A 17864-nucleotide genomic window follows, 5' to 3' on the forward strand; every position below is an offset into this window, starting at 1 on the left:
ATAGACAGTATAGAAGCCTTTGCACTAAATAATATACCCATTATGCACATTTTCACCAGTCCGTTAAATTTGAAATAGATCTAAGAGAGATTGAAGATTTCTGTCTTTGTTAAGTAGTTAAAGAGATGTTTCCATTAGAAGACTTATTCCTGGATTGTTGGAAGTTGAAGATGCTCGTTCTGAGAAATGCTGCTCCCGTCTCCAGAAGCACCTGTTTGCTGAAATGAAGACTGAATTGAAGTTGTCTGTGTTTGGTTTCTTTTCTTTTCTTTTTTTTTTTAAGGAAGATTAGCCCTGAGCTAACATCTGCTGCCAATCCTCCTCTTTTTGGAAGACTGGCCCTGAGCTAATATCCGTGCCCATCTTCCTCCGCTTTATATGTGGGACGTGGTGCCATGTCTGCACTCGGGATCTGAACCTGTGAACCCCGAGCTGCCGAAGCAGAACATGCGCACTTAACTGCTGCGCCACCAGGCCGGCCCTGTGTTTGGTTTCTAAAATGGTTTTTCCCTCTGTTTATCAATAGTCTCCCTACAGTCTGTTATATGGTACATTAGGAGATTTAATTTAGTCTTCGGGCACTAACCAAGGTGAAGTTGCTAAAGTCCCATAGTTCATTTTTTTCCGTTAAAAAATTCTTGTTATTCTCTTTTAAAATTATAAGCCATGTATAACAGCAAGGATGGTGTTCAGAAATACGTATTAAGCTAAGTGCATGGCAGGTAGAACACGCTGATGAAAGCCTTGACGCTCTGGATCTGCCCCTCCACTTGCTTCTTACACCAGATTTAGGTGCTGGCATAGAAATATTTGATTCCATAATTTTTTGTGTTTTAATTATGTAATTAATTAAGCACAATGACTTCTAATAAGATAAAGTTGAATTTGGAATCTAGATCTTTGGTACATTTATAATAACAATCTCTTCAAATATAATTCCATGTTCTTGGTTGGTAAATATTCCTACCAGTTTCATGAAATAAAAATTACCCGCAGTGAGGTAGTTTGCCCTTAGAGAGCGCTCTCCTGGGACACCGCCTGCGTGAGCACTTGGCTGCGTCTAAAGGCCGTCGTGTGGCCAGTTGCCATTTTGAAAGCAGGTGGTCAGATGATTACATGATAGAACCATTTTTCTTCTTAGAAATTGTCATCATGTCCTGTGAAATTATTCCCAGACTCAAATTTTGACCCTTTTAAAGCTACCGTCTCATTTCATAACATAAGGCTTTCTATTTGTAAAAACATGTATGCTAATTTGAGATTTCAAGATTTATTTTCTAGTAACTTTAATCACTTAGAGACAGTGAAAACATTTCCATTAGCTTCCGTGTATCCCTTTGTAGTTCTTACCTGCTTCACAAGGTTGTATTTTAGATAAGAAAACAGATAACAAGATAGAACATCTGGAAAGTCTTCCTGAATTTGGTTGTCTTAACTCCAGACCCTCTGCTCTTTTCCATTGAGTTTAGCATCAGCGAATGTGTGGCTTGAAGACGAAGTCCTTGGCTAACATGATCTAGAAGAAAAATTCTCTGGGCTGGACAGCTAATGCCTTCTAGACTTTTTTCGCTGGGCCCACGACTCCTGGGCCATTAGAAAGGCAGAGGGAGACGTGTGTGTTGGTCTGTGGAATGTGTGGGAGCCTCAGCAGGCAGGAGAGGAGGCTGTACACGGCTGTGGGGTTCTGTGGTGCCGCCCTAGCTTCCAGTGTGGTCCTTGCAGTATGGGCCACGTTTCTGGGTCATGGGGGCTTGTACTGGTTAGATGAGATGAGCTGCAGGCCTTGAACATATTTGAGGGTTATTAGCTCTCTGTTATTAGTTCTTTGTGTTATTAGAGTGTGATCGCAGACTGAAGTATTGCCCAGCTAACGTGAAAATGGCCCTGGGCTCCCGGGTGTTAGAGGGAGAGCACTCCATCCTTTTACATTCTGCTTTTGCAGACTTCTAAGAGTTCATAGAGGCTTCCTGAGGCTTTGGTGTGGGGACTGAGGGTTCAGTGTATCTGAAACATGACTAATGTGCCCTTTACCGTTGTTATTTCCTAGGATGCCAGGAAAGCGTGTGCAGATGCAACTCTTTCTCAGGTAAGAGCCAGTTCACACAGAGCCGCCGGTTGGTAGAGGTTGGTGCGTGGTGTTGCCTATACCTGGAACCTCTGGAGGGAACTGAGCTGATTCTCTGTACTCACAGTGAGGATGTAAAATCACTGCTTGACGCATTTTCATTCAGAAGTCGTTCTCATGCTAGGCATAGGAAGTAGTGGTTTTTTTACATGAAAAATAAGTATCTCTCAAGGCTTAAATAATTACTTACTATTACAGAGGTCAGAGTTGCAAAATATTATTACAGTCTTAAAATAAGGTATTTTGTAGCTCCTCTCTTTAACAAAATTTGCTTCAGAACTCTGATTTCTTGTTTCTTTTCTTTTCTTTCTTTTTTTTTTTTTTGGTGAGGAAGATTGTCCCTGAGCTAACATCTGTGCCAGTCTTCCTCTATTTTGTATATGGGATGCTGCCACAGCCTGGTTTGATGAGCGGTGTGTAGGTCCATGCCCGGGATCCAAACCTGTGAACCTGGGACCGCCAAAGTGGAACCCAAAAACTTAACCAGTATGCCACCCAGCTGGCCCCAGAACTTTGATTTTTAAAGTCCAATTTGGTGGATACTCAAAAAGTTAAACATAGATTATGACCCAGCAATTCCACTCCTAGACACACACCCAAAAGAATTGAAAACTGGTGCTGAAGCAAGTACATGGACATGCATGTTTTTAGCACTATTCACAGTAACCAAAAGGTTGGAGACAGAGCCAGCCCTGATGACTGGGGGTTAAAGTTTAGCCCACTCTGCTTCGGCAGCCCAGGTTCCGTTCCCGGGTGTGGAACCACAGCCCTCGTCTGTCAGCAGCCGTGCTGTGGCGGCAGCTCACATAGAAGAACTAGAAGGACTTCGAACTAAAAAAGATACAGCTGTGCACTGGGGCTTTGGGGAGGAAAAAGAGGAAGGTTGGCAGCAGATGTTAGCTCAGAGCAAATCTTTCCCAGCAAAAAAAAAAGAAATTCAAGTTGTCTTTGTAATCTCTTAAAAAAAAAGGTGGAAATAACCAAAATCTCCATGAGTGGATGAGTAGATAAACAAATTGTGGTGTATCTGTACAATGGAATATTGCTCAGGCATAAAAAGGAATGCATTACTGACATGTGTAGCAATGTGGATGAACCTTGAAAACATTCTGCTAAATGTAAGAAGCCAGATGTGAAAGGTCACATATTGTATGATTCCGTTTATATGAAATGTCCAGAATAGGCAAATCTGTAGAGACAAAGAATAGATTAGTGGTTGCCAGGAGTTGGGGAGGGGAAGTAAGGAGTGACTGCTTAATGGACACGGGATTTCCTCTTGGGGGATGAAAATGTTGTGGAACTCGGTAGAGATGATGGTTGCACAACATTATGAATTGTGTATACTTTAAATTGTGAATTGTACCTCATTAAGAAAACAAATATTTTTGTCGAAAGACTTGAACAGAAATGTGAAAGAAAAATTATGTTCGTGATTCTATAGAATTACCTGAGTTTGAATTCTCAGACATTCTTTGGACTATACTTTTTTAAAAACCCATTATTGTGAGACACTTACTCCATTTTTCAGCCCCAAATCATTAATGTCAGGTTTTTTATATGTTGGCGTGGATCAGCAGATTTGCATATACCTTTTTGTGCCGTAAGCAACAGTAGCACAGAGTAGATTCTAACTGTTGTCCGCGTCAGTGCACAGCCGGGTCACGGTGAGCAGCGCTGTCAGCATGGGGGCGTGCATGAGGTTGTGATGGAGGCTGACAGCGCTGTCAGGACTGAGAGGTGGGAGGAGCTGGGCCTGGTGAGCAGTTGGTGAGATGGAGGAGAGAGCAGGGGAGGAGTTAGGCGCCTGTGGGCCAGCACTGGGCCTGTGTGCACATTGGGCAGAGCAAGGGGAGCACAGTGGTCCTGAAGACCAGGCAGAGCAGTGGACGGAGTGAGCGTCGCGAAAGGAAGGCAGAGGCCACGGCCAAATGGAGAAGTCACAGTGGAGAGCTAGTTGGGGGATGGGCAGGAATGGGGTGGCCCAGCGGGTGAGCAGCAGGGCCCTGACGGGTGCCGGTGTTGTCCAGGGGATAGGAGGGAGGGAGAGAAGGCCTCGGGAGATGTGTCATCGCAGAATGTTAATTTGCAGTAACTCTTATCTTTAAGATCACAAACAACATCGACCCTGTGGGAAGAATCCAGATGCGCACCAGGAGAACGCTGAGGGGACACTTGGCCAAGATTTATGCCATGCACTGGGGCACGGATTCCAGGTGTGTGGGGGCATGAGCAAAACGTAGTGCTGGGTATGTTCAAGGATTGTTGCTTTTCTAGGGGAAAATAATCTGAGCTCGTTTGCTGTGATTTGTAAAAAAAAATCAGGAAGTTGTATCAGATATCTGGGCAGGCCAGTATAGCATTCACAGGTGCACATTCCCTGTCCATTTTTCTGCTTACCTAGGCAGGTCGTACACTGTCATTTCTTCACCGTCCTAGTCATGTCTGTGTTAGTTCTGATCTTTCCTTTCCCCCCCACCTTGTTTTCCCAACTCCATTATGCAGTGCCTGTGTGACCTTGGGGAAGTTACCTAACCTCTCTGTGCTGTGGCTCCTCCTCTTTCCAGGCTGTTCCTTGTGGCATCTTGGCCAGTACCCTCTCGTGGTCTCAGTGCCCTGGCTCAGGGATGATAAAATCTGCCTCATGCGGTCCTGGGAGGGTTGAGTGTGTTGAGCCTTAGAATACTGACATGTGTGTCCCAAGGGCTGTGCACAGGTTTGCTGCTGGTTTTCTTCTTGGAGCCCCTGGCAGACACCTGAGAATGTGCATCGTAGCTGCTGTCACCGGTCTCTCCGCTGGCCTTTTTGCCCCACCTTCCTCTTATCTACCATCCCAACGAGAAAATTCCCTTCATGGGCTTGTCATTTCCACTTTAAATTCTGCCCCTTATTGGGACTTCTTTTTCTGCCAGGTGTCTAATCTCTGTCATGCTCCGGGTCCTTGCTTCCCCTCCCCTTTCTCCACCCCATTTCCCTAAACCTGTAGCATCGCTGAAAGGAAATCTATTCAACTCTCTTCTCTTTTTCTTTTAGGCGCTACCGGAAGGTTTCTCTTCTACCTTTTCCACCCAAATAATTAAATAAAATGCTGTGTGGGGACCAGCCCCCTGGCGTAGTGGTGTGGAGGGTTCCTCTTCAGCAGCCCGGGTTTGCCTGAGTTCAGATCTTGGGTGTGGACCTACACCACTTGTCAGCTATGCTGTGCCACATATATAGAGGAAGAAGGGCACAGATGTTAGCTGAGGGCTAATCTTCCTCAAGCAAAAAAAGAGAAGGATGGGCAGGGCCACCCGGTGGCACAGTAGTTAAGTTCATATGCTTTGCTGCGGTGGCCCGGGGTTTGCCACTTCAGATCCTGGGTACAGACCCAGCCCTGCTTGTCAAGCCATGCTGTGGCAGACGTCCTACATATGAAGTAGAGGAAGATGGGCACAGATGTTAGCTCAGGGTCAATCTTCCTCACCCCCCCAAAAAAAAAATGCTGTATGACTTCGTACCTATAACATGTTCTTTCAAATACTTAACATATGATTCTTCAAGTGCCTTTCTTTGAGTAGTATTTTTTTTGTGTTTGTCAGAGAGGAATTTTCTGCTTAGTTTTGTCTTTGTTCATGAAATTGTCTGCTTTAGAGTGAAATAGCTGTGGAACAAAAGATTCTATCTTTAGTTTGTTCTGTACAGTATCCCATACAATTACAATGCAAATGAGAGCTAACTTAGAGCATTTTAATGATGGGAGCATTCAGAAAGAATAAAGGAATAAGAAAGAAATAAAAATACCCTTACTAATCTGTTCACCTTAGAATTTATCATCAAAATAGATAATAACCAAACAGTCTGTTTCCTCTGGGGCTGTTCCTCCATCTGTGGGAACATCAGTGTCCTGACTAGATAGGACATCTGATAGACAGTACTTGAGCTGGGCTGTACTTGGACCTGGTCCTCAGGAGCCTAGTACTTAGGAGCCTGCTACTCAGAGCCCAGTACTCAGGAACTCTGTGCTCAGGAGCCTGGTACTCAGGAAGTCTGTACTCAGGAGCCCGGTTCTTGGGAACTCAGTACCCAGAGCCCAGTACTCTGGAGCCCAGTAGCTCTCTTGGCTCCCTAGGCAGTGTGCTGTCTTGCAGTGGCCAGGCTCTCGGTTGAGGAGTCTAGAAGGCTTCCTGCAGAGGTGACACACCACTTGTGCCCTGAAGGGTGACTGAGAGCTACAGGCAGCTGCTGCGTTCAGAGAACTAAGGCAGGTACGTGGCCAGAGCAGTGGAGGCGAGGCGAGGGGTCAGGATGTGGAGGGAGGGCGGGCGGGTACTGGGTCTTGCAGGCTTCCTGATCACCACATGTGAGGCTTTCTGTCCCGTTGGTTGAAACACAAATTGTGCTTGGACAGCCCCAGGGTGGGAAGGAAGAGGAGCAGGGGCGTGAATGAGCCACCCCAAGCCTGGGGTCGTGGCTGCTCTGTGGGAGGGGTGGCGTGGGAGAGCTCGTGGGGGCCAGCGGGGTGTGCTGTCTTGTGCCCTTTCCTGGGCAGGGTGATGGGTGTGTGGGCCTGTGCTCTGTGGCTGCTGTTTAGACCGGACAGTTTCACTTCATAATGCCCTTAGATGGGGGCTCTGTTTGACCATCAAAAACAAAAGGATCCCTGCTCTCCAGAGCTTTTCAGAGATTATTTTTTCTAGATAGTTGTGTTTTCTGGATAGGTAAATTTTTGCCTCTTTAAAGTCCAAAATAGTTCTTAAAAATTTTGGATGTACTTTTTTTTTTCTTTCTGAGGAAGGTTAGCCCTGAGCTGACATCTGTGCCAGTCTTCCTCTGTTTTGTATGTGGGACACCACCACAGCATGGCTGACGAGTGGTGTAGGTCTGCACCTGGGATCCGAACCTGTGAACCTGGGCCGCCAAAGTGGAGTGTGCGAACTTAACCGCTGCGCCATGTGGCCAGCCCCAGGGTATACTTTTTACTTGAGTCATCTTCATATTTCCTGCCTTCATAAACTGAGGTTACATTCTACCTTTTATAACATTTGAGAGTCTCTTTCAGTCACTGGAATTAATGTTAAGCTTTTTCTCCCCTTTCTAAAGCCTGCTGAAGTCTTCTTATAAGTGACAGCGAAACAGGACTGACCAGCTAGGCTCAAGAGCCCTCCCTCCGCCCGGGAGGTGAAGGGTGGGCGGGTTTGGTTCTGGCCCACTGTCTGACCCCTGTTTTCAGCGTCTGGAGCCCTTGGCTTCCTTCCTGGCTCTTGCCTCTGTGTTTGGGGTGGGTGGGGCCTTATGGTAACTGATTCATGAGTGGCTGAAAGCTCCACGAGGCAAACTGGCCTGACTCTCCGACCGTTGTCCTGTCTGGTGTTAAGAGGTGTGTCTTCTCTCACCTTCTGGAGGATCAGTGGCAGCTTAACATTTCTCTAACCCCTGGGCGAGTCAGCAAATATTAAGCTCTCTGACCAGGAGACCTTTCTGAAGGTGACCCGACCCTTCTGGAGGATGAGCTTCTTTACATTGGCTCTGATTCCATTCAAAGCCTGTGCTTAGAAGGGCCAGACAGAAAGAGAGCAGAGCGGACCTTATTCCGAATATTTTTAAATGCCTAATGTGTTTATAACTGAACCTTGATACAGGAATTTGCTTTAAGAAATTATATGTGAAAAATAATAGGATTTGGGCCTGCCTTTGGTTTAGTTCTGTGATAAATTTTGTGACGCAGCGCTGAAAACGTTTTATTCCTTTCCATACTCACTGTTAACTCCTGGTAAAGGAAGTTTGTGCTCTGTGCATCGGAACATAAAGTTTGATGAAAAGTGTCAAAGTTATCAGAGCGACTTGAATGAGTTTTGCCTTCAGGTTTTGATCAGTTCAAGAAGCCAAATATGCTTGTGGCTGAAATGGTTAAAACCTGTGTGTTTTAAGAAAATCTTTAAAAGTAAAAAAAATCTTTCTATCATTATTTTTACCATACCCATGCATCTCTGCCTAGAATTGTGAGTGGAGCCTTCTTGCCGTTCCTTGAGAACCTCATATTCTATGTAGGACAGAGTTCTTTAGGCTATCTCGTGAGTAGCTGTGGTTCCCAGAATTTACTCTTACTTGAATTTCCTTTGCCCGTTAGTTATGCTTTTCTTTTGCAGTATCCTGTCTTAATTCTACAGTGAGAGCACCTTTTCAACCCACAGATCCCAAACTTAGTGCAGTTGCCCAGGGCAAGAAAAGAGTCATGAAAAAAATTCATAACAGTTACTAGTCTCCTCTGCTGGACCAGGCACATCTGCTGTAGTCTGTCATTTCTTTGCAAAGCAGGTGGGAGGTAAGTGCCTCCTTAACGTTTCTAGGAGACCTGGATTCCAATTTTAGCTCAGTCTGGGAAATTTTCATGGGGCTTTTTGGGTGAGAAATGTCTCATGAATTTGGAATATCTGAAAGTTTATTATCCTTTATATCTAGGCTTTCTATATGTCAGAATGGAACAGAAAATTGTATACTAAATATGTTCTACCACCTTTGGTTCTTGAAAGATCTGTATGTCTCAAATTTGATTTCTAATGAACAGAAACTAACCAGAAGCAGTTATAGGAAGTCAGCCTGTCTTAGCTGACCAAGGCAGTGGCTTTGGTGATCTAGTCTACATTTGAAGCCAAGTGCTCTTGACTCTGAACTCTATTATCTGTGGGAATATTTTCTTTCACGCTTTCAAAGTTGGACTCACAATGAGAACTTTTTAAAACTGTGCTTCATCTCAGTCAAATGCAGTGTTGGAGCACATGTTGGTGTCACTGTGGTGTCGTTCTCATCGGCTGCCTTTGGCTGGTCTCTGCGGTGCTGATGGGTTTGCTTTTGTCTTTTTCCTCCAGGCTTCTAGTTAGTGCTTCACAGGATGGTAAACTTATCATCTGGGATAGCTACACCACAAACAAGGTAGGGACTGCAAAATCCCCCCGAAAAACCACCTGGGAAAAGGCGGGTTTTTAAACTCGGGTTCACTTATGTGAAATGTGTGACCCAGGAGAGGAAGGGGGTCACAGTGAGTTTTGTGTTTAGCGTAAAGTCACATAGGTCAGATAGAAGCCACGTCATGTGACTGGCATATTTACTCGTCTCCACTGCTGGACCAGGCCCATCTGCTGGAGTCTGTGATTTCTTTACAGAGCAGGTGGGAGGGAGATGCCTCCTTAACGTTTCTGGGAGACCTGGATTTCAGTTTTAGCTCAGTCTGGGAAGTTTCATGTTTTATTTAAAAATACAGAAGTACAGCTTTTCATTTAGTCATTAGTTTTTAGAAAAGATAATCTGAAAGGCATTATATGTTGAAGAATAAATGAAACTGTTTTAAAACTTTGATCCAAGGTTGTATCATATTGAATGAAAAAGTATTATCATTGGTCAAACGTGTAAAAGATCAAATTTAGTTGTATTTTACTGGACAATAGTAAATGTCTATAAAAGACTACAGTACTTATCACAAATCTATCCAAAGCATGGGGAGGTGTGCGCTGGGGTTAGTTACAATAATGTCTAGTTTGCTAACTTCAGTAAAAACATTTTGTTTTGTAAATGAATTTATGGCCATTTTGACAGGTCAGTCAGTTGTCTTCTTTTTAATACGTAATTTTAATCAGAAGCCATACGACTACTACTTAAGTGCCTGCCTAACTGGAAGTGAAGACTCTGATAAACCTGGAGGTTAAATTGGTGTGCAGCACTGGATTTCTAATTAAATTATACTTTTTCTGACTGGCCACACATAGAAATTATTCTTAAAATAATTTTGGCTATTATTTTATCATGTCCTGTGCAACAAAGTTGAAGACTAGAAATAGAACCATAATGTCAGGAGTTCATGTTTTGAACTTGAGCGTGTTTGCATCATCTGTGTTCTGTCATTTAGGTCCATGCCATCCCTCTGCGCTCCTCGTGGGTCATGACCTGTGCATACGCCCCTTCTGGGAACTATGTGGCCTGCGGTGGCCTGGATAACATCTGCTCCATTTACAATCTGAAAACTCGTGAAGGGAATGTACGTGTGAGCCGTGAACTGGCCGGACATACAGGTACACATTCTCATCAGTAACCTAAAGTGACATGCACTGTTCACCTGACGTGTGGTACATGCTTTGGACATTTACCTCTTGTCAACAATTATTTAATGAGATTGGTTGCAACAATGGCCAGAAATATTCTGAAAATGAAATCAAGACAGGCCATGATATGCTTTTACTAGTAAGAAACCTTTGGATTTAAGTCACTGTCATGTCCCATTTTCAAGGATCTCGGGTACTTAGCTAACTCCCTTAGTAGCAGCCACCTTTTTTTTGAATATTAACATAACACAGTTCAATCTCTTGTCTCCTCTAAACCATCTTCCATCTTGAGCACCTTTCCACAAAGATTTCCTCATCTAAACATATGTGGACGCACACAGGTCTGCATATATGTGCACGCATATGCACTTATCCACACACCTCCTTACCAATCGTCCCACTTACCTATACCAACTAGCACTCTTGTCGCAAAGGAAACAGATTAGAGTCCTAGGCTGTTTAATTTCTTTCGAACAGGACCAGCTTTAAGTGCTAGGCAGCTTATGATTTTACCAGGTTTAATTTACCTGTGACAGTTATTCTTCATAACGAAAGGCATGGTGTTTCTGAAAAAGACGGTCTCGTCCTAATATTTTACTTCTGTGGCTGTGTTCTAAGCTCTCAAAATTATACCCCGCTAGGCTCACCTACTTCACATGCAGCCAAAGGAATCATCATAATTAATGGAGTAAGGCATATGCTTTCGATTCCAGTCAAGCAGTCTGTTAAATTAATTTTGGCCAGTTAAGAGTCTGTCCCTTGTCCTTTTACAGACGTGTTCCCTGTATTTCACTGATTCCTCACCTGCCTTCTGCTTGCTTTGGGGCTGCTTCCTTCTTAATTTTCTAGCTTCTTACAGTGGAACCTAGACCTTTCTTCCTTCTCAAATATGAGCACGTAAAGCTATACATTTTCCTCTAGGCATGGCTTTCACTGCAGTAGGATTCAACGTGAAGTATTTTTAAGACCCTTTTGATTACTTGTTTGATTCATGGGTTATTTAGAAGTATGTTGTTTAGGGCCTGCCTGGTGGCACAGCAGTTAAGTTCATACGCTCTGCTTCAGTGGCCCAGGGTTCGTTGGTCCAGATCCCGGGTACAGACCTGTGCACCACTTGTCAGGCCATACCGTGGCAGGCGTCCCACATATAAAGTAGAGGAAGGTGATGGGCATGGATGTTAACTCAGGGCCAGTCTTCCTCAGCAAAAAGAGGAAGATTGTCAGCAGATGGTAGCTCAGGGCTAATCTTCCTCAAAAAAAAAAAAGTATGTTATTTAATTTTCAAGCATCTGAAGTTTTTTTAGATAATTTCTTATTATTGATTTTTAACTAAATGCCATTATGTTCAGAGAACAAATTCTGTACCATTTTAATTTTAAATTTATTGAGACTTGTTTTAATGTAGCAAATGGTCTGTCATGTTGACCACACCATGTGCACTTGGAAAGCAAGTTTTTCCTGCAGTTGTTGGGCAGTGTTCTCATTGTGTTAATCAGTGGAAGACTTTGATGCTGTTCACATCTTCTGTATCTTCATTTCTATGAATTGCTGAGAGAAGGATGTTAAAATCTCTGATTATGGATTTATCTATTTCTCCCTTTAGTTCTGTGAACTTTTGCTTCCTCTGATTCTTTAATTCTGTAATTATTGCTTCCTCAAGCTCTGTTAGTAGAAGTGTATCGCATTTAAGACTGTCACATCTTCCTGATGAACTGACTCTCTTACCATGATGAAACGTCTGTCTCTCGCTCGGATTTTTCTTTGTCATAAAGTCTACTTACTTTATCTCACGTTAATAATAGTCACTCCAGCCTTCGTACGCCTGTTGTTTGCATAGTATATGTTTTCCAATCCCTTTTCTTTCGATTTAACTGTATCTTCATAGAGTCCCTTACAGGCAGCACATCCAGTCACGCACCGCGTAACACTTAGGTTAACGACAACGTCGGTCCCACAAGATCACTGCCATCCAGCCTAGGTGTGCTATAGGCTGTGCCGCCCAGACTTGCGTCAGTGCACTCTGCTGTCTGCACAGTGACGGCGTCACCTAACAACACATTTCTCAGAACACGGCCCCGTTGTTAAGTGACACACAACTGTGGTTGGGCCTTGCTTTTCATCTATCCTAAAGGTTTCTTCCTTTTCCATGGTGTTGAGTTCATTTCTGTTCTGTGTGGTGCTGATACAATTTGACTGAGCTCTGGTGCTTTACCATCATTCTCCTTTCCTCCCTTTTTTGGGGCTGCCTGATTTTTTTTTTTTTTTTTTTTTTTTGGAGGAAGATCAGCCCTGAGCTAACATCTGCTGCCAATCCTCCTCTTTTTGCTGAGGAAGACTGGCCCTGAGCTAACATCTGTGCCCATCTTCCTCTACTTTATACGTGGGATGTCTGCCACAGCATGGCTTGATGAGCAGTGCCACGTCCACACCTGGGATCTGAATCGGCGGACCCTGGGCCGCAGAAGCAGAACGTGCGAACTTAACTGCTGCATCACTGGGCTGGCCCCTGCTTGATTTTTTTTTTTTTTTTCTTTTTTGGTGAGGAAGATTCACCCTGAGCTAATGTCTCTGCCAGTCTTCCTCTCTTTTGTATGTGGGTTGCTGCCACAGCATGGCCACCAATAAGCGGTATAGGTCCATGCCCAGCAACTGAGTCCAGGCCACTGAAGCAGAGCATGCCAACTTAATCACTATGCCACGGGGCCGGCCCTGGGCTGCTTGACCCTTTTTTAGAATTCTATTTTAGTTTGTTGGCTCTTTTGGTTACCTCTTTGCATTATTTTTGAGCGATTTATCTAGGGACTACAGTGCACACTCAACTTTTTACAGTCTACTCGGAGTTAATCCTGTGAGATGTAGGAACCTCGCAGCCAAAGGCCTGTGTGCCGCCTCCTTGTTCTCTGACATCTCCGCAGGCCTGGCGGCTCCATGTGGTGTGAACCCCACAGTGCAGTGTTCCAGTTGTCCTTTCAACATCCTGAGCCGCTTGAAGAAATGTGAATAGTCTTTTACATTCACTCAGGTGTTTTCCGCTTCTGGGGCCTTCCCTCCTTCCTGAACACGAGTTCCTTCTGGGCCTTCAGCCTGAGAGGCGCACTGCGGCGGCTCTGACAGTCAGTGCGGGTCTGCCAGCAGCGTCTCATCTCCACGTTCACGTGTCTGGGAATGCCTGTTTTCCTTCATTCTTTTTTTTATTTTTAAAGATTTTATTCTTCCTTTTTCTCCCCAAATCCCCCTGGTACATAGTTGTATATTTTTAGTTGTGGGTCCTTCCAGTTGTGTCATGTGGGACGCTGCCTCAGCATGGCCTAAGGAGCGGTGCCCTGTCTGCGCCCGGGATCTGAACCAGCGAAACCCTGGGCCACCAAAGTGGGGCAAGCGAACTTAACCACCCGGCCACAGGGCCGACCCCTGTTTTCCTTCATGCTTGAAGAATATTTTTGATGATTCTGGGTTGGCGTTTGTCTTCTTTTAGCACTTTGAAGATTTTTCTTTGTGTTTTAGCAGTGTGACTGTGATGTGCCATGTCTTTAACTAAATTGGGGGATTTTAGGCCATGTCTTCAGGTGCACTTCCTGTCCTATAGTCCCCTCTCCTCTTGCACTCCAGCGAGTGCGCGTTCCTACCATCCCTTAGGTTCCTTCAGCTCCGTTCCTTTCAGTCTCCCACGTCTTCAGATTTGGTCGTTTCACACCTGTCCTCAGGTTCATGTGACTTCTCACCTCCACTAAACTGTTTATGTCAGATTTTCTGTTTTCAGTTCTAGAATTTGTTTGCTTTTTGTGTGTGTGTGAGGAATATTGTCGCTGAGCTAACCTCTGTGCCAGTCCCCGTCTGCTTCATGTGGGACGCTGCCACAGCGTGGCTTGATGAGCGTTGCTAGGTCCACGCCCAGCATCTGAGCCTGTAAACCCTGGGTTCCTGAGGTGGAGTGCGTGAACTTCACCACCATGCCACCAGGCTGGCCCCTCTGCTTTTTTAAAAATACTTCATTAACACACACACCACTGGGAGGGCTGTCTTCACCTGAGGTCTCCGGCCCCGCCCCTCCACAGATGCAACACCCCAGGGAGGAGCCCATCAGCACCCACCCTGTGTCCGACAGACTGCAGCCAGCGGCACACTGCTGCTTCCACCCCGGCTTGTTTACCGCAGCTACCGTCTCACGGAAGACACCTCCACGCCCCTGCTTGGCACCCGATCCCGGCTCTGGCTGTGCCTTCCTGGGGCTCAGGGGCCTCTGCAGATCGCTTGCTCCCTGTTCCTTCCCTAACACATACACACCTTCTTGTGGGCTCTTTATTTTCATTCTCTCTCCCCACCAAAGTGTGAGCTCCAGGAAGGCTAAGAAGTGCCCCTTTGTTCATGGACGTGTCCCAGGCACTCCGGGCACCGGGTCAGTTCTTATGAAGTGAGCGAATGAGGAGGATTGGGAGGGACCCCCGGCCTCGACATGGTGACCAGAGGAGCAGAGGAGGCTGTGCGCGCTTCCCGCTCACTGCTGCCAGGCCCCGCTCACAGTGCCTGCCAGCCCATGGGCGCTGTGCTCACTGCCACATCTTTATCATGGTGTCAGCTCCTCCTGGCCTGTGGGCCACACTGTGGCTCTCACCCAGCAGAGCATGGTGACTGTGGGGATTTGTTCATTCTTCACTGCACACGAGGCAGGGGGCGGGGTAGCTGACAAGACCTTTGTTTGAAGCTAGACGTGGAACTTGCAGGTATCTTTGTTCTGCCAACACGTTTTTCAATTTACAAGACCGTAGAATCGGGGGCTTGCAGAGTGGGGTCATCGTCTAGGTCTGTTTTCCAGGTTACCTGTCCTGCTGCCGCTTCCTGGATGACAATCAGATCGTCACCAGCTCTGGAGACACCACCTGGTGAGTACATGAGCTCTGCACCCTTCTCTTCCTGCTCTCCTCACACCTGTAGCTCTAGACACGTAGGAAATAAGATTCTGAACGTTCATGAGGACATTTTAATTTGCAGTGGCCACGAGACTTTGAACACAAGTGGCAGTGAGTGATGAGTGAGTTCCTTATACTTTTTGTAGATTTTGAAGCTCAGAGTTTAATTTTGAACAACTAAGAACTGATTCATAGATCTTGAAACCACAGTGGGGGCAAGTGCCTGCTTTGCTTTTGTCCCTGCGTGTTCCCCTGTTGGGGTGCCGCTTGCACCCTTGTGGTGGAGCGTGCTTTTGTCCCCTTCTTAGGAGAGCACCGTCTCACTGTGGACGGAGAGCCTGGCTGAAAACAGCAGGTGCCACAATTTCAAGTGGATTGTATCAAACTTCTTAATTTTCAGAGTTTTCACCTTACTTATACGTAGAAGCCCACTTACACTCTAGAATGTTTTCATTTGGGCACCATAGCATATAATTTAAGAGATCAGCTAGTTATTTCATAAGAGTCATTTTAAAGATTCTTTTTTTCCTTTTTCTCCGCAAAGCCCCCCAGTACATAGTTGCATACTTTTAGTTGTGGGTCCTTCTAGTTGTGTCATGTGGGACGCTGCCTCAGCATGGCCTGATGAGCGATGCCATGTCTGCGCCCAGGATCTGAACCAGCGAAACCCTGGGCTGCCGAAGCGGAACATGCAAGCTTAACCACTCGGCCACGCGGCCGGCGCCCCAATAAGAGTCATTTTAGACTTAAACCGTCCTCCTGGGTTTTCCTGATCTTTAGAGGCCTTATGCAGCTAGGAGCTGGCTGGCTGGCTGGGCAGCTGCACAGACGCCCAGTCATGGCAAGGGGATGTCCTCCTCTGGTTCTGATGTTCTTATCCAACTCGTCCTATTTTACAAGGTGTCCTTTTTGTATAAATTTCATGGGTTCACAAAAGATTTATAATCTTGGCTGTTAATTTTGTGAGGAATTTCTTTATTAGAAGATATTTTTAAAGCTTTTTCATTTATGAATAATTTTTTTCAGACTCCTGGAAATGTCTTGCTTCCTTTCTGTAGGCCCTCAGGCCCTAGCAAGGAAACGCCCTGTGCAGTTTATGTTGAAACAGTCTGATTGGACTTGTGTTGCCAGGCTGAGCCCGATTTTCTGTGAGGCCAAAATGAAACCAGCAGCTTTCGGGGGTGGTGCTTTCTATGGGTTGAAGCATAGAAACAACACGAACACGTGGGTTTGTCCCCTCCAGAGCCGTCCTTGCTCGGCTGATGGTGCTGTCATTGCCTCCTCTCTTCTACCCTTTAAGTAGCCACACAGCTCACAGCCGAGGGGCACCGAGCTCCACTCTGCCGCTGGGAGCACCAAGCCACTCTGTTTGTGGCTCCAAGAAAGGGCCAGGGGGCCTCAGCATTGCCCTGAGCTGTTTTTTACCTGGGGTTATCTCTGCATCCCAACCTGTGGGACCCCAGAAGGCACACCGCTGGCAGCCGCAGATAGAACATGCTGTGCCCCGTTTGGGGCGCTAGCCAGGAGCTTCCTCCTGCCCCTGCGAGTGCACACGGAGCTCACGTGTGTGGCACAGCCTCCAGTGTCCCTGCTGCAAAGAGACCTGGCCCCTCCCTGCTGGCGTTTGAACTGTGGAGATGAGTCACCCAGCGTCTGGCCACGTCCTCATCCGCATTGGGTTTGTTGGTTTGCCTCGTTTCCCTTCCAAACAAAATTGCATTACAAAATTCAGATTTGTCTTAAGCAAAAGCACAGATGTTTACTGTGGTCCTGGGTGGTTTGAAAGACCGTTTGTCACCTGACTGGCCGTCTGAGAAAGTGAGGTGACTGTGCTTGTCGTGTGCTCTGCTCCAGTGCTCTGTGGGACATCGAGACCGGCCAGCAGACGACCACGTTCACTGGACACACCGGGGATGTTATGAGCCTTTCTCTCGCTCCTGATGCCAGACTGTTTGTTTCTGGTGCTTGTGATGCTTCAGCCAAACTCTGGGATGTGCGAGAAGGGATGTGCCGGCAAACTTTCACCGGCCACGAGTCTGACATCAATGCCATCTGTGTAAGTTGGGGGTTAAGATGTGGTTGGGGTCCTTCACCAGGTGCTAGCAAGTTAGATTACTTCTTGTAAACCGTAGAATACATCAAGTTTTAAAATGTTTTCAGAATTAGTTGCTCTCCCTTTTCTATGTGAATATGACCTAATTTACAAAAACCTCCCCATAGAAAACTAAGGTGTGATGTGATGTGATCTGTCCTTGCAAAGCCAGCTACTTCTGTACTGACCGTTTGTCTTACAAAGGTTGGTGCTGTGTCTGTGCTGGGCCCTGCTCCTGGTCCCGGGGTGAGCCAGTGATGGGAATCACAGGGCTTCCCTCTAGTTGGGGGACAGACAGGGCAGTAACCTCGTCAGGATAGGCTCTGCAGGGCTGGGGCTGAACCTGGAGCAGGAGCCTTGCCCACCAGTCGGGGCATGCAGAATGCAGGAGCCTTCACTTCTGCATGTTGCCCTGCTTGGAGGGGCCAGCCTCGTCGGAGAAGGCGAGGGACGTGTCTGTTTGGGGTTCCTTCTCCGCCTTCCTCCGTGAGGCCTGGCTGCTGGCAGCCTGCAGAGAAGCGCCAGCCTCCCGGGGAGGACCCTGACTGTTCCTCGTGGAAGTGAATGATAGAATGCAATTTGCCGTGGGGAAGACGAGCGTGTCCTAGGCCCCAGACCCCCGTCCCTTTGGTGCGGTCTCCCTGTTTCTGCCTGAGCCCAGCCCTTGCTGA

The 17864-nt window shown here is 46.3% G+C and overlaps 1 protein-coding gene across 8 annotated transcripts in view; it reads left to right on the plus strand.

Moving 5' to 3' along the window:
• Nucleotides 1-17864, plus strand: part of GNB1 (G protein subunit beta 1) — a 78866-nt gene that overhangs the window by 57046 nt on the left and 3956 nt on the right. For all 8 annotated transcript variants that reach the window (XM_070511318.1, XM_070511317.1, XM_070511323.1 and 5 more), the window contains 6 exons: nt 2048-2086; nt 4232-4338; nt 8968-9031; nt 10002-10164; nt 15008-15074; nt 16956-17157. In XM_070511318.1, the coding sequence (XP_070367419.1) occupies nt 2048-2086; nt 4232-4338; nt 8968-9031; nt 10002-10164; nt 15008-15074; nt 16956-17157 (642 nt within the window). The remainder of the gene's footprint in view (nt 1-2047; nt 2087-4231; nt 4339-8967; nt 9032-10001; nt 10165-15007; nt 15075-16955; nt 17158-17864) is intronic.

This window comes from Equus asinus, chromosome 5, assembly GCF_041296235.1.
Source record: "Equus asinus isolate D_3611 breed Donkey chromosome 5, EquAss-T2T_v2, whole genome shotgun sequence".
Taxonomy (NCBI): domain Eukaryota; kingdom Metazoa; phylum Chordata; class Mammalia; order Perissodactyla; family Equidae; genus Equus; species Equus asinus.